The sequence below is a fragment of the Canis lupus genome, chromosome 19 (genome assembly GCF_048164855.1).
Source record: "Canis lupus baileyi chromosome 19, mCanLup2.hap1, whole genome shotgun sequence".
Classification (NCBI taxonomy): domain Eukaryota; kingdom Metazoa; phylum Chordata; class Mammalia; order Carnivora; family Canidae; genus Canis; species Canis lupus.
Window position 1 is genome coordinate 30,400,941 of NC_132856.1, and position 15,942 is coordinate 30,416,882.

General features: G+C 38.7%; 1 protein-coding gene across 5 annotated transcripts in view; it reads right to left on the bottom strand.

Moving 5' to 3' along the window:
* PTPRG (protein tyrosine phosphatase receptor type G) overlaps positions 1-15,942 on the bottom strand; it is a 706,326-nt gene that overhangs the window by 38,870 nt on the left and 651,514 nt on the right. For all 5 annotated transcript variants that reach the window (XM_072785567.1, XM_072785566.1, XM_072785569.1 and 2 more), the window contains 2 exons: positions 7,728-7,819; positions 446-542 (listed from right to left, as the gene is read on the bottom strand). In XM_072785567.1, the coding sequence (XP_072641668.1) occupies positions 446-542; positions 7,728-7,819 (189 nt within the window). The remainder of the gene's footprint in view (positions 1-445; positions 543-7,727; positions 7,820-15,942) is intronic.

Here is a 15,942-nt window from a genome sequence, read left to right on the forward strand (position 1 = left end):
AGGTTATTACCTAGTCTTAGAAATTCAGCTTATTAAGAAAAAAGAAAGAAAGAAATTCAGCTTATTGATTCAATTTTCAGCATTCCTACTTATGTTTAAAAACTTGGCTCTCCCTGCTTAAAAATAATGTCAAGAGAGCCACAGGACATTCAAACTTTGGTTCCCAGCATCTGGTATGAAATCACTTCATGTGAGAACCGTGAAGCTCAGAACATTTCTTTCAATCACCTTTTCTTAAGCTGAGATCTGACAGCTTAATGACAGACTTAGGGAGTAGTAAATGCCTCCCCACCCATCCACTCTTGAAGATGGGCTAATGAGAGGTTAACTGGCAAGTGTCATTCTCTTCTGGCATCTTGATTCTGATTGCTTGGCTTTCAGCTTATCCCCAGCATGAAGATTTAATTTCCTCACAGTTGAAGATAGCTTAAAATTTATTACTTACATGCTAAAATGTTGATGTATCTGTTTTTGTGCTTGTTATCTGGATGATTGGAATGTTCTGCAGTGATGTTCATATCAGCCGTACAGCGTTGGACTTCCTGGTGAAAAAAAAAATCAAGATTTCAAAGATTTTAGACACTTTTCAATGTTTAGCAAGGGTGAAGGAAGAAAAGAACTATATATCCAAAGGCATGAAGTACTCACTACTCCCTAGCCACAGCCACCATTACCTCCCCAAACTTAACTTCAGACATAACTGACAAATTCATAACAAACGTATTAAGGATGTGAAGAAGATAAAAGGATTTATTTTTTCACTAATTCATCAATCTACTGCATTCCAGATTGTGACCTAGGCGTGGGGATTATGAAACATTATCTCTCGTTGAATATGTCACAGTCTGATGGGGGAGGAAAACCAGTCAAAAGATAAGGACAGTCAAATGTGATTAATAGGAAAGAGGCCTCAAGAAACTATAGTGGGAACACAGAGGAAGGCTTCAGGCAGATCAGTCACCTGAGTCTTAAAGGATAAGCAAGAAGAATTTTCCAGAAGTATAAGCTCCATCATCATTTGCAATATGCTTATAGACCACATAGCTTGTTTTATAGTGATCAGAGTGCAACGTGATTATATTCTGTTCTGAAGTGATGCTAATATATTAGCCCAGTGACCTGTCCTAAGTGGCTCAAATATATATAGATTTGATGAATTATTTGCGAACTCTATTTAAATTATCTATCTTTAGAAAAACAGCAGTGGAAGAGGCAACTCTTCTGCTCCCTTTGCCACGAATGTAAACATCATCCATTAGTGTAATATAAGGTTGCTGTAAAGTCGATTTTTCTACAGTGTCTGGTTCAAACCCAAGAAAGTACTGGCGTTAACTAATAAGGGACGTCATTAGCAGTGCACAGCTGCTACAAGAGCAGGAGCCAGTGACAGAAAATTATCAGGAGAAACATTTTACATGTAACAGATGTAACAGAGTTTAGGTGCATGCAGACGTTTTCTTCACAAAGGAGATACATAGCAGTTACGGGTGTTTTTCATAGTATTTACATTAGGCATAATGAAAACAAAGAACTGGCTGTCTTTTATAGTCACAAACTACTTCCCAGTGAGGTGTCCCTCTCTTCTCTCTAGAGAGGAACTAACTCACCATGATCAAACAATTTGAAGTCTAAAAACAAAGAGTCACTACCTATTCAAAGAGGCCATACTCATGAACTCCCGATTCTTCGAAGCTGTATATTTAATTTTTCATAATTGTAGACCTTCCCAGTGGTCCATTAAAAAAAAGTCCACAGATATTAATTCAACATACCTCTTGGGGAAAAGTGTGTCTCATGACAATTCTTACATTTACTAAATGTGATAAACTCTATTTTCTCTTCTAAAATGGTTTATAAACAGGGCACCTGGGTAGCTCAGTGGTTGATCGTCTGCCTTTCACTCAGGTCGTGATCCCGGAGTCCTGGGATCGAGTTCTGCATTGGGCTCCCTGTGGGGAGCCTGCTTCTCCCCCTGCCTATGTCTCTGCATCTCTCTCTCTCTGTCTCTCATGAATAAATAAATAAAATCTTTAAAAAGTGGGGGGCACTTAAGGCTGCTCTTGGTTCTTTTTTCTAAAATGAGATAGAGGGTAGACACAAAGTGAAGAGTCTGATTATCTTTAACATCTCCAAAAATATAAGCATGCAAGGTATGCTCAAAGTATTTGGGGGTACTGACCTTTTAGAATAGCCTTGAACGCCCAAGGCATAATACTCATTTGAATAGTTTCAGGGGCAGAAAACCTTTGAAAATGGATTTGTATTCTGGAAGACATTAATTCAATCTATACATAAATTCCTGAAATAAGTTGACATCCTTTTGTTTCTGGGTTTTGAAGGTCATACTTTTGGCATGGGCTGGGTTGCTATAACATCTTGTGTTAAGAGATTATAGCTTTACCTACTTTAGTTTGATAGTCACTCGGTTTATTGATTTTTTTTTTTCCATTGTATGGATCTGACCACCCTAGCTATGGACTGAGCTCGGGCCTCTATTATAATATAATGCAATTGACCAAGACTGCTTGGGAGCAGCTGTCTGCACTGTTTAGAGCAGTCATTCAATATGGCCAATCAAACTCTTTGTTATCTAAAACCCTGGGTCTGATCCGTTGCCTCTATTTCACTTTTCCAATTATGTGAATGACAGAAAACAAAGAATAGCCATAAATAATGTTAAATCTGATTTTATTAGAACCCGAGGGGTTTGCCTAAGGCCTTCTGATTTTGTCTTGTGGATAATAATGTCCATCTGTAATTCCTTGCAGAACTGTTTGGCTCATTTAGATGCTGATAATATCATCTGATCCTGGAGTGGCTTTTCTCCATCAGAACCGACATTTCAAAGTTAATGTGATTTTAATAGGTGTTAAAACCCTTTGAAGGGACACTGGCTGATGGAGTGTATATAGCAAAGTTACCTATTTGGCACTCTGATCAATAGTTTAAGATGTAAGCTTGTTTGTATCGTCCTGTCCATAAAACAGAGCTGGAACTCTCAGAATGAATATTCGGAGTCTCGATAGACACAGAATCACAGATGAGAGCCAAGTGAAAACAAGAGATTTAAAAATCAAGAAAAACTTAACAAAATAACCACAAGTCGATATATTCAGATTTCTTGGGAGACAGGCTAAATCACCTGCTGCCTGGAGTCAATGATGTGAGAAGCAAAAGGCATGTGGAGACATACTGTCCTACTATTCTGTGGCTCGATGTGAAATCATGATTGAATAAAAATACATCTGGAAATCTTTCAGATTACTCAGTGTCACAAAGGAAGCTGACAAGAACACACCAGGACCAGGCGACCAAGTGATAGATTGAGTATATGGAGCATTCTTGATGTAGGAGTTCAGGCAGCCTACAGTTGTGTTAAGGGGAACGTGCTACCAAAGATGATCAGTTTAGGTCATCGCTATGGCTTGGTGCTTGCCTTGTGTCTGACGCAGCAGCACTGGCCCTCGCTGGGTACTGGTGACATGCCATCTTCCTGATTCTGCTCAGGCTACAAACCACTCTCACACCCAATTTCCTCATATGCCGCTTTGACTTCATTATTCTCTTCCTCAGAAAGCTCTGGATAGAACCCAGATTCCTTAGGCAGGCTTTCAAGGTCCCATCCTATCTTCCACCAGCTCCCTTCCCATTCTCAGTTTTACCTCTGCACCCTTTGAAAAGACCACAGAAATTCCTGCACCAGGTCTATAAAGTTATTTGTGAGATTTGGCTCTCTCTCTCTCTCTCTCTCTCTCTCTCTCTCTCTCTCTCTCTTCACTCTTCATAAAAACCCCAACTATGGTTTTCTTCATGCTAAGGATTAAAAATTTTTAAGACATTTCAGACCCTAAGTGGCATTTTGTCACAAGGACTCAGAGTCCTTTTCTTCCATCTTGAAGGCTGCAGTCTCATGCAGCATGACCCTTGTCTGGCGACGTCCTATTGTGTATCACTGGCAACGCTGAAACACTGCATCTCACATAAAATGATTGTGGCCACTGATCCCTCGAGCACATGGGCTCAGGTGGACAAAGCTTTGTTCTCCTGATTTAAGATGAACAACTGGCCCAAATTTAGCTCAGCTGGAGTTAATTGTAAGCGAGGCGATTCCCCCAAAGGATCTCTTCAAGGGGTATTGGACCTCTGGCCTCATCTCTTCACTCAGCCTTCCAGCTAGCTAGTGATGCTTCTGACCCCTGCCTATTAATTCTGTTGACCCACATAGCCTCAGACTCTCTCCTTTTGAAAGCTAATGCTAGCACTGTGCCCTTGGAAGCTTCCTGGGTGAGAACTGTGGAGGCCAAGGAAGAGTGACGTTGAAATCAGCTCAGGTAGCCAAGGGAATACAGTCATAGAATGCCATCCTGAGACAAGTATTGATGTTATTTCCAGGGACTGCAAAATATGCTAGAGGTATGATATTGCCAGCTCTTAACAGTCTCCAAAATTTATCTGACAAGGACAAAACACTTGCTGCACCACCTCTAGACAAAGACTCAAAATTACCAGCGAATCATTTTTTTCATTCTCCTCCAAGCAACAAAGTTCTGAAAATATGACAGCTATTTACCAATTTTTTTTCTCTTCCATCCAAGATTTTAAAATAAGATGGCACAAATAGAAATTCTGGTGAAATAGTAAAAAATTATAGAAGCTTTTCTTCTTGGCCCTCCTCCAGAACTTTCTATCAGTATTAGCATTTTTTTTTTGCTTTGTCCACTCCGGTCTCCACACCCACCAGATTGAACTCCTTGAGGGCAAGGTCTCAAATTCAACTCTGTACTTTGTATTATGTCCACAGAATAACAGGTATTCCATAACTGTCAGATGAACTGTTTTTATCTCTTAATACCCAAACATCAATTGTTAAATAGTATTTATAATTTCAAGATTAGTTCTTTAACTAACTTTAAGCCTCTATTCAGATGTTGTATAAGATTATTATAAGTCAGATTCTCAACCCTCTGGAATGCAAACATCACGTAATGTGCTCCAGTACTTTTAGTGGGGTCGGGGGCTCTTTATTTTGGTTTTTTCCTCTCCCCAGCCCCCCGCCTTTTTTTTTTTCTTTTTGTGCCCAAGGTAATTGTTGGCTTGTCTGCTGCATGATCAGTGTTAAGACAATCATTGGTAATCTTGGGTTTGTTTGTTTGTTTGTTTGTTTTTATTCTGACTCTGGATCACTACAGGACACTATTTTAATGAGAGTCTGGAGGGCTTTGAGGTTAAACATGTGGGCTTGAGTCTGATGGCCTAGTCTTAAAACCTAACTTCTGCCTTTTCAAAACTGAGCCACCCCGAGCCTCAGTTTTCCCATGGAGGAAGTTTCCTCATCTGTAAAACAGAGACTATAGAATAGCAACCCCCCCATGGGGGTAGTTCTGGGGAACAAATGAAATAATCCAGGTGCAGTGCTAAATAAATGCTGGCCTCTGTTATTTCACTTTAAAAGATCTGGAAATCTGGGGCTGACTTTACTATTCTACCATAATGAGGATTCTGTTTTGTTTTTCTTTTACTTTTTCAAAAAATATTTTTGTTATTTTTAAGTCATCTCTACACTCAACCTGGGGCTCAAACCTATAGCCCCAAGATCAAGAGTCTCATGCTCCATTGGACAGAGGTGGTCAGGTGCCCCAGTTTTTTCTTTAAATCGCACACACAAAAAATCTCCTGACCTTCTCTTATACCTATAACTAAACTACCATGTTTATAAAACAGACTTAATAATTTCTTAAATACCCTGTTACCAGTTGTCCTTTTTAGCAGAGCTGCCAAAGAGGAATCCTACTACTGTTCTAAAATACTTTGAAATCTCCTTCAATTAGTATTTTAAGGATTTGTTCTGTCTCATTCTTCCCTTTATGTTGCTGCCTTATTGTTCTTTTCAGAAGAAAGGATAGTGTTCCTATTCTGAATAACTCAGATTTTAAGCCTCAAACCAGGAGGGAACTGTGAAATGACAACCACAGACAAGGCATCCCTTGCCCCTGGCCTCTTGAGCCCCTCCCTTCACTACCAGCTAAATAAGACTTAAGTTATAAAGTTCAATATAGGAGACAAAAGCTTCTAGCCACAGTTTTTTTTTTTTTTTAAGGATAGAAATAGGGTGCAAATGCCCAGAATTTGTTAACAGGCTTGATTTTGATGTAGCAAAGCCCATTTTAAGTCAGATCGAGTTTATAGAGGTGTAGCTGATTATTTTGAATAATTAAATGGTGTCAAAACCAGCTGTGATGAATAGCACCGGGGACTCAAATCATAAATAATTGAGAAACTGGAGTTGCATTTGGTCATCCTGATCAAATTCTGCTCTCCAGAGGATAAATGTTTGTCCTGAATACCATCAACATTGTTAAATGCCTCAATATTCTTGCTCAGTCATCCAGCCAACAGTCAATTGAACTAAATCACTTCAACAGCACACACATTTGCTGTCCTCATGAATACAAAACGTTTGACTTTAAACCATGTTCTTTGTAGCTGAATAGGCACCTTTTTTGGGGAAGCATCTAATAGCCGCATTAAATACTGGATATGTTTTTATTTGTTCCATGATACACAGGACTTTGCTGAATAAACCAGAGGGTCCCTTCTCTCTACCACCTTTGTTTTGGTTTTGCTCAGAAAAACAAACAAAACACTAAGAGAAAGACCTTATTTAAAACCAGTTGTCAATGTAATTGCCTTTATGATGGCCTTTGGGGACTATGAATTTGCACAGAGACAGGGGCTTTGGGTCCTGTGTTTCTCAGTGTGCTGTCTTCCCATGACATCGTTTAATCCCCGAAACCAGTTTTGTGAAAAGAGGTGGCCAGTTTAGCATCACCATCATCATCATTTCCATTTTAAAGGAAGAATGAGACAGAAAGAAACCGACTCACCCACAAAGCTAGAAGACAGCTGAGCTGCCATGAAAACTTGGCCTCCTCGGCACAACTCTTGCTGCCAGAGATGTGCCTTAGTTAAGCGCCTCAGTGAAGAAAAGGGCAGTCTGTTTAATAGCTCCTCATTGACACCCTGTCACTGCTGAACTGGCACAGAACCCAGAGCTGGCAGGGCGGTGCGCGCCGCGCTCTACCTTGTTCCCTACACAACAGTTCTTAAAATCACAAGGCTCTGTTAACCCAAATCCTTCTCTCCAAGGATTAATAATCATGAAAACCACCACCAACCTTTCCAGGGGCTTCACAGTTAACCTGGCACTCTCAAAGACGTTCATCATCCACTTTTCCCAACTTTGGGATGTCAGTGACATTAGCATCATTTCTAAAAATGAGGAAACTGGGCAATCAGAGAGGAAGTGACTGGTCCAAGGACGAGGAAGCACACTGCCTCTCGTGGAGCCAGCTCCTCAGACTGCAAATCTGCTGTCTCCTCTACACCTCGGGAAGCCCAGAAATACGAGCCCTACCCCTTGGCATGAGGACCATTGTCCCAGTTATAGGATGACGATGAAGACAACTTGAGGACTTGCCTCTTTCCCACCACTAAGTCTGTTCTTTTGTAGAAGCATATGCTCAGGACATAGGCAACCAACAACTCCTTCTTACCTAGTCTTTTGGGAGAAAAGAATGCCTGTCTGAATTCTAAGTGTAAAGAAAAAAAAACAAACAATCTCCACTTTTCTCAGTATTGTTTTGCTATGCTTGAATGAATTCATTTCAAGTTTATAAAAATCCTTCTAAAATAAGAGGCTTCTAGAAATTTCCAGTTTTGAAACATACCTCAAAATCCTCGGAGAACCCATGCTGGTTATTAGAATAGAGCTCACCAATGTGTTTAACAAACTGTTTGACAGGAATGGCTTCCATGTCATCTGTGGGAATAAAATGATATTCAGAGTCACACAGAATAGACTTTGATAAAACAAGTCACACTGGTTTATTAAAGACAAACATTTGGTTTTTGTGAAGAGTGATATAATTTTATCACCTGAAGTAGATGTCCTCAAGAAAAGTTTCAGGATGTATTTTACATTTTTCTTTCTTTCTTTCTTTCTTTCTTTCTTTCTTTCTTTTTCTTTCTTTCTTTCTATTTTACATTTCTGTCTTAGTATGATTTTGAATGTCTAGAAGCTGGGTTAAATACAGGGTTTTTCTTTTTTAAGTATGTAGGGAATTATTCTTTTTTTTAAATCTTCAAGGCAATTTACACAGTTAAATTACCACATTATACTCTTAACTGAAAGTCTGAGCCTTACTAACGGCACCTATTTGTCAAGAAATTTTATCACAACCTAAGGTTTTTTAAAAATTGCTCTTCAGTGGGGTCCAGCTTAAACTTGGTGCTATTAAATTCTATTTCCAGTCTCTGAAATCTAAGCACTCTTTATACACAATTACAGATAGATGCCATTGTACCAGCTGGCTTTGGGTACAATGCCATCTATGTTTAAGTGTTCAAAATTTTAGTTCAAGACAGCTGTGTCTACATGATGCCAAATAATCAGTTTGACTGAATTAACTGGATTTTTTTGGGTGTTGACAGACTAGGTATAGATTCGGGAATACTCCACATTCCAATTTATTGTAGTGTTGTCACTTCAAAAGGACATTTTCAGTTCATGAGCCCAAAGTATGTTTTAAGCTGATTTATCCAGATCTAGTCTGATACTTGAGTACTGGCCATAAAACTGCCACACCCCACTAACTGGAGCTCCCCAACCTCTTTCCCTCGACCCTCCCCCGCAAATATTTCCTTTTAAAAATACTCTGCTGAATTTGAGATAAACAACAGACATGACATTTACTTTATTCAGAGTGAAAGATCTTTGGCAAACGCACAAACATCTAAACTGCCACAGATGCTTTTCTTAGCAAAGGGTATGAAGATCTGTATGTGTAAATGAGGTCCTACTTTGGCAAGAATGTTATAGATCCAGGCCTGACAATCTGATTTCTCTTCATCTGGTGACAGTTAACATTGACTATGTCATTCCTTCTCTACTTTCTTTCGAGAGAGCAAAGCTCTAGGGTGGCTTTTTGCATCTATTGACATTTTCAAACTTGAATCATTCTTAAGCGGAAAATAGCATCTCTTATATTTTGTTTAAGGAAGGTGACTTATATGTTCATAATCCAAATTGCTTAGCACAGAAATGTTGCTTATCAAATAGGTGGTGCTCCGTAAGTACAAATTCTTTCTGTGTGAACAATTAAAGACCTAATCATTTTAATAGGCCACCTTATGAAAAAAATTGCCAAGTTATTTACAAATATTTCAGGATTGAAGATGTTCATGAATATGCAATCATTTTGCACGCCCAAGAAATCTATAGCTCCCATAATGATGTAACCAGCATTAACAAAGTAAGCGGAGCCAAAACGTTTCCCCAGAATATTGAGCAGAATGCACAGTTCAAGAAAAATTTCCAAAATTATCTGATCAACTTCACTTAAAATGTTTAGAAGTAAGCAAATTCTACAATAAAGATCAAGTGGCAAAGAAATGATTTGAAGTTGAGATAAGGGTTAATATGTACAAAATTGGAATCTTGGAAAGATTAACCCAAAGAAACTCATCTTTGGACAAGAGGCAAAATGAGTGAGATGGGACACAACCTACCCCTGTAAATTCTAGTATACAGACTGCAGCGTTTCCTTCCAACTTTCTTAGAAACCAAAGACAACACTGTTTGCAAGGGGGACATCATTAATAGCACAATAGGCCGAGGGCAACATTTATCCCATGATAACTTAGGATTTTAGAATTCCAATAAATTTATGGTGTACACAGACTCTAGTTCAAAGTAAGAAAACATGTCAGCTTTAAAGGTATTTTACTCTGCAAAGTCAAAAATCAAGAAAGGCAAAAAACACGGCATTTTAACAGTCAAAGCCCACCTCAAGTCATTAAAAAAATGTTTTCAGGGTAACAATTTATATTTATATTTTTATATTTTTATATTTTCCTGCCAAGCACTCAAGTATAATATCCAAGCTAATGCCATACATGCCCAGAAATCAGTCTGCCTGCTATCCCCTTGCAGAAAAAATCCAGCAAAGCTCAGTATGATAATCATGGAAATATATGACTCACTAGTCTCTCCAATTAGCTTCTTTATCCAAGGAAGTCTAACCACACCCCCCTGGGTTTCCAGGCACCACCAGTAACGTCATAAAACTACCAGACGGGCAGACACGCAGACGCAGACACACGCGTGCACACACACACACACACACACACACACACACGGTACTGACCACCACCAGCTACCCAGAAAACACATTGTCTTTCAATTAAGATAAATAAAGCTGAAAGGTAACATATCTTTTTTCTCAATATTAAGATGAATATAAGGCTATGACTAATTAGAAGTCCTAATAGTTATCCTCTTTATAGTTTTTCTATTAAATTTCTCTCAACATGAGCCAGATAATTATAAAATTACTGTAACTAGCAGAAGGCCAAGCAATTAGGACAGCATTGTAGACCTGATCCTCTCAGTTTTTATCTGGAAAGACCCTGTGGTGTTAGAGGACAACCATCTGAAAGATGTTATTTCATCTACATATATGTTTCATTAATGAATACAGAGACCATTAGTAGCACTAACCACAGACCAGGCACTTTCTATGCCCTTTAGATGGATTAACATGTACTTTAATCCTCCCCATAACCCTGAGAGATAGGTACTATTTTCTTACTCATCTCACAGTTGAGAAAATAAGCTCAGAAAGATGAACTGAAGGCTGGAATACGACAGGAGCTGGCCACAGACCCAGGGTCAAGAGAGAATGGCTGTGGTCTGGGGCACAGTGAATAGGAAACCACTGGATGTGGCATTTATTGAGCACCCAGGACTCAACCAGACATTAAGGAGATGGTCTCTGCCCATGGCACATTTGTGTTGGAGAAGCAATGGACTTCAGCAAGAGTGAGCAAAAACAGGGTGTAATTACATGGTGAAGACTCCAAGTGTCATAAAAAGGATGGATTTGATGACTCAGGTGAGAATAAACGTTACTGATGTAGTGTTGATGAAGGAAAGAAATATGAGCTCGAAAAAATGGGAAAAGGTTTTCACTAACTACAGGTTAGATGGGAGATGGTTATGATATAATGAAACGGTCTCAAGAGATAATCAGTAGAATCAAAGAGAATACCATTTATTAAGCCTTTACTGGTCACCAGAGACTATGCTTAATGGTTTCCCTACATTTAGCTTCACCAGAACTAGGTAAAAGGGGACATTGTTCTCCTCACATTACACACAAGGTAATGGAGGCAACATGTCCAAAGTGACCAATAACTCAGCAAGCAGAGCTGAGATCTGAATCGTGGTGTACTGAACACGAAGCTTGTGCTCCTCCACACTGTGGGACACGATTTGTCTTCATTCTCCAGGCACAATTTCCAGGAAGAATAAGGAATTACAGAGTATCTCGGGTTAATTAAACAGAGTATCCTGGATACAATGTTCCTTTTTAATTTTGTGCCAATATTTTTAGTTATAGAATTTTCAGATACCCAAGATTTAAATTAGGTAACAATGAGAGTCCTGCTGTTATCATGAAATCACCACACTATAAGATGTTTGGTATAGTCAGTTGAGAATCAGCACCTTAAGAGTGAGACTGTTATTTGATATAATTATTGACACTTGGTTCCAAGATTTCAGCCTTTGATAATTGGAATTAAACTTCACATATAAAAGAGGCCTTTTATTTTTGGCAATCCACAACAAAACATCCTTCTGTACTACTTCTGATGAAGTCTGAAATTAGTCTCTGGTTTGTAGGTACTCAGAGGCGCATTCTGAGAGGGGCAACATTTACTAAGAAGAAAGTACCAAAGATGATGGATTCCATGGAGGTAAAAAAAGAGCTCAAGATTATTGACGCTCAGTAATACACTGTCTCTGTCTGTTGTAATTTGGAGCCGGTGGAGGGAAATCACCCCTATATCAGTCTATGGTTCTGACCTACTCGCATGTGCTCACTTTGCTTTCCCTTCCTCTTCAGGAGGAACAGATAAACAAAAAGGGAAAAAGTTCACTTTCTTGTCTTTTTTGATATTAGAAAGAAAAAGTCAGCAGCCGAAGCTGTTCTTGAATATCAACCATAGGGAGGTGCTGCAGAGGGCTCAGCTCGTTATGCAGCTCCATGGCAGGGTCTTCAGCCTCTCACTCAGTAAAATTGTCTAGTTGTCATTCATATCAGTTACCAATGGCAGAAAGTGTCCTATATACCAGGCACTTAGGGGCAGTAGTGTAAGTGGAAAAGCTAGAGCCGTATGGTCTGGTGGTATGACTTCACCTCTCTGTGATGTCCTCTTCTCATCTGTAAAATGGAAGTGATAACTTTTCATAGAGAGTTATGGAAAGTAAACAGATGACCTAAGTACTTATAAAAGCTCTTGGCATTTAGAAAATGCTTGATAACTAGGATTTATTGTATGGTGCCAACTGCTTTACATGTGTGGCCATATGATTTGGGGTTGTGATTACCCATTTTTTACATGGGGAGACTGGCTAAAAGAGACCAAAGAGCTTGACTAAGGTCCACCATCCTTGTCAAGTGGTGGAGCCAGGGTGACCCCAAAGCCTCTTGTCTTCCACCTTATTTAACCTCTCTCTAGACCTTAAATTGAACATACATGGTTAGAAAGGGCAGAAAACCACAATAATGCTTCTTAAAGAAACTTTCTGACTTAAAGGGAATGAAGTGATACACGCTGGCCTTAAGCCAATAAGCTTCAGTCAACATGGAAACTTCACACTGGTATCCTGGTCACCCTGATGATGCCAGGTTAAAAAAAAAAAAAAAAAGTGTTGTAGGGTTTACCTTCCTGCCAAGATACTTAGTGCTGGGGTTGATTTGCTTAAAGTCCATTTAAGAAAACATCCATACCAGCGGGGTACCATTACCATTCCTGAGTGCCTTAAGTCGCCCACTCTACCACCAATCTTTGTGAAGTGCACTTAACCAGTAGCAGTTCCCACAACCTATGCCAAATCCCAACCAATTCTGACTAATGGCAGGGGGAACCTATAAGGCCTCAGCACAGTCCCCGAGTCAAATCTCTCCTGCTCAGACCTGAGCCCTGCTCCCCCAAGTCCCACACCTGGTCTGTTTACCACCCCTCCAGTGGACAGACCTGGATTTCAGGAACTCCGTTCTTTCTTGTCTACCTGCTCAGCTCCCAGAGGCCAAGTTCAGGCCTCTCTCTGCACTTGGTAATACCTCTGTGTCCACTTAGGATGATAAAGCAAACAATGAATTAAAAGAACATTATTGAGCTTCTAGTTTCCAAGTTAGGGCACGACAAATAGATTTTTGTTTAAACCAGACTCTTTGGATGCAAGGAGTGTTGTAGAGATTGGAACATTTTATTTCCTGCCATAAAAGAAATCTCTTTTCATTTATGACACAATGAAGTCAATAAAGAAAAGGCTTCATTATAGTCAAAAGACCAATGAATCTCCTTTGGAGATAATCTCTGTATAAATAAAATATGCCAACAAGGTTGGTTTAATCCCAAGGGTTTTAAACATGCAGTTTAAAACCCCTTTATATGCTGGCACCCTGCTGAAGCCAGTGACCTTCAAATTATTAAGATGTATTTTAACTGCTGGAAAGGCATGAATCATTTCTGGATTTCCAAGCTACTGGTTAGCAGCAACAATTTGTTTTGTAACACTCTTATTAGCAAGTTAGATTCTCTAATTTCCACAAAAAAGCATTTCTAAGGACATTTGTCCCTGATAATATGCACATTTAGAAAAGCCCTTACAACATACTCTATAATCAGGTTAATTTCGTGAGCTAAGTTTTCATTTTAAAAAGCTGTAATTTAACCAAAGTCTTAGAGAATACTATAATGCAATGAAAATAGTCTGTAGATAACATATGTACATAATGCTTTAGTAACTGCAATGTAAATATTATTGAAGCTTGTCCTTTAAAATGAGTATCTCCAAATTGGAAACTCTAGATTTTTAAAAGTACTTGCAGATGTTAAGAATAATATGGATCTTAAAGGAACTGTGTGATCACTTCAGTATCTTAAAAATGTTGTAGAAGTATTACTTAGAAAGCATTATGAGGGGACTGACTGTTAAGTTACTGCATTCAATTATGCTTTAGCCTCCCAGATAACAGTGGAGAACCCATAACCAGGGTTTTGAAAAACTTTTAGTGAAAAATATTAAGAGTCAAAGCCCCTTTCATTCTCCTGCACAAGACAGATTTCAGCTTACCTGGAAAATCAACCAACCAACTAACCACTGTTCGCATATATGGAACAGGCACTATAATTCCATATTTTCTTGATGAAAGAAGTGATGTCACTTTTATAGTGATTGGAACCTAATTTTAAAAGCACTTCTTTAATTTCTTTCATGCTGGATAAATCCTGTTGCGTTAGAAGAGTTCTTTCTAATGTGGCTAACCAACCCTAGCCACCATATTCACAGCCTCTAGCATTTCCACATTTTCCCTAATATAGGTGAGATCAGGAAAAAAAAAAGTTCATTCTGATAAGACTGTCTTTGCTATGTTAAATCAGGAGAACATACTGAAGATTCTAAACTCCTAATTTTCAATTCAGTTAGTAAAGTTAATAATTTAGAATTCCTCAAAAATTCCATAAATGGCTATCTCTAAGGGGCAAGTGATTAGCAAAGCTCTCCTTATCCATTTGCCTATTTAGTAAAGTTAATAACTCAGAATTCCTCAAAAATTCTATAAATGGCTATCTCTAAGGGACTAGTGATTAGCAAAGCTCTCCTTAACCATTTGCCTATCTTATAACACTTTTTAAAAAGTGAGTGTAACTTACTGATTCCACTTATGCTTTGGGATTTAAAATCAGAGCTTTGTAAGAACTTTAACCACAGCAGAATCATGCAAAAGCTCTACGCATTTATAAATTTCTCCCTAAGTCATTTAAATCACACAGGCCTATTTTTGCACAGGGAATGGAAGTATAGGTAGGTGGAGAGTCTTTTTCTTAGAATTTAAAAGAATAAAAAGGACTAGGGAACAAAAGCAGAGGTAAGTTTTTGATATGGAAGAAACTTCAACAAAAGAATAATTAAACTATGCAGAGGGCTGTAAAAGAATTCAGCGGAGAGGCAAAGGGTCAGTGCTGGTAGAAGAAGATCATCACCAAGAACTCAGAAAAAAACTAAAGGAGATCTTCACATGTATTTGAAATGCTTTGATTTAATGAATTAATATCCAAGCGATGAGGAGCTTCAAGTCTTGAGATATACCAGAACTGTCAGAATAGCATGCCAAGGGTGGCAGAGCCATTTCGAATCATCTGTGCTTCGAAGCCACACAGAATTCCAGTGCTAGCTCAACCCTTTACATCACCTTGGTTGAATTAATAGAGTCTCTGAGCCTCAGTTTCTGCAGCTGTAAGAAGAGGACATCGACCCCACCTATCTCTACAGGATTGTAGAGAAAATAAACCATGTAGTCAGTAAATGCTCAATGCATATTGCATGATAAGGTTTTCTGAAAACAAAAGTAAATGTGAAGGAAGATCTAGGAACAGGGCTTATTACATAGTCTAGCAATGACCCAGAAAGCTCTATTTTATAACAGTTTGGTGCCTGAATTTTCGATCTTACCCTGTTGCCCACATACATTTTTTAATCAGTATAATGGTTCAGTTTACTATAGTGGTTGTCTGGAAATGTCGTTTTTTAAACCATCAGTTATAGGAAATAAGTAGTTCAAGTGATAAAAGTTGATATAACGGAGGCCCAGTAGTCCTGTTATTAGGTTTTGAATAAGGATAAAATATAACTGAGGTCTAGCAGGGCAGAACAAGCAATCCATATGAGCCCTGTAAATATCCTTTTATTTTTGGAAATAAGAATAGTGAGATAATTCCTCGGGTAAAACGTTCAGAAGAATCCCAAGGAGGTCTCCACTAACGAAAAGTTGTGTTGAAAGCTTTACTAGAGTGAAAATAACTCACAAATTT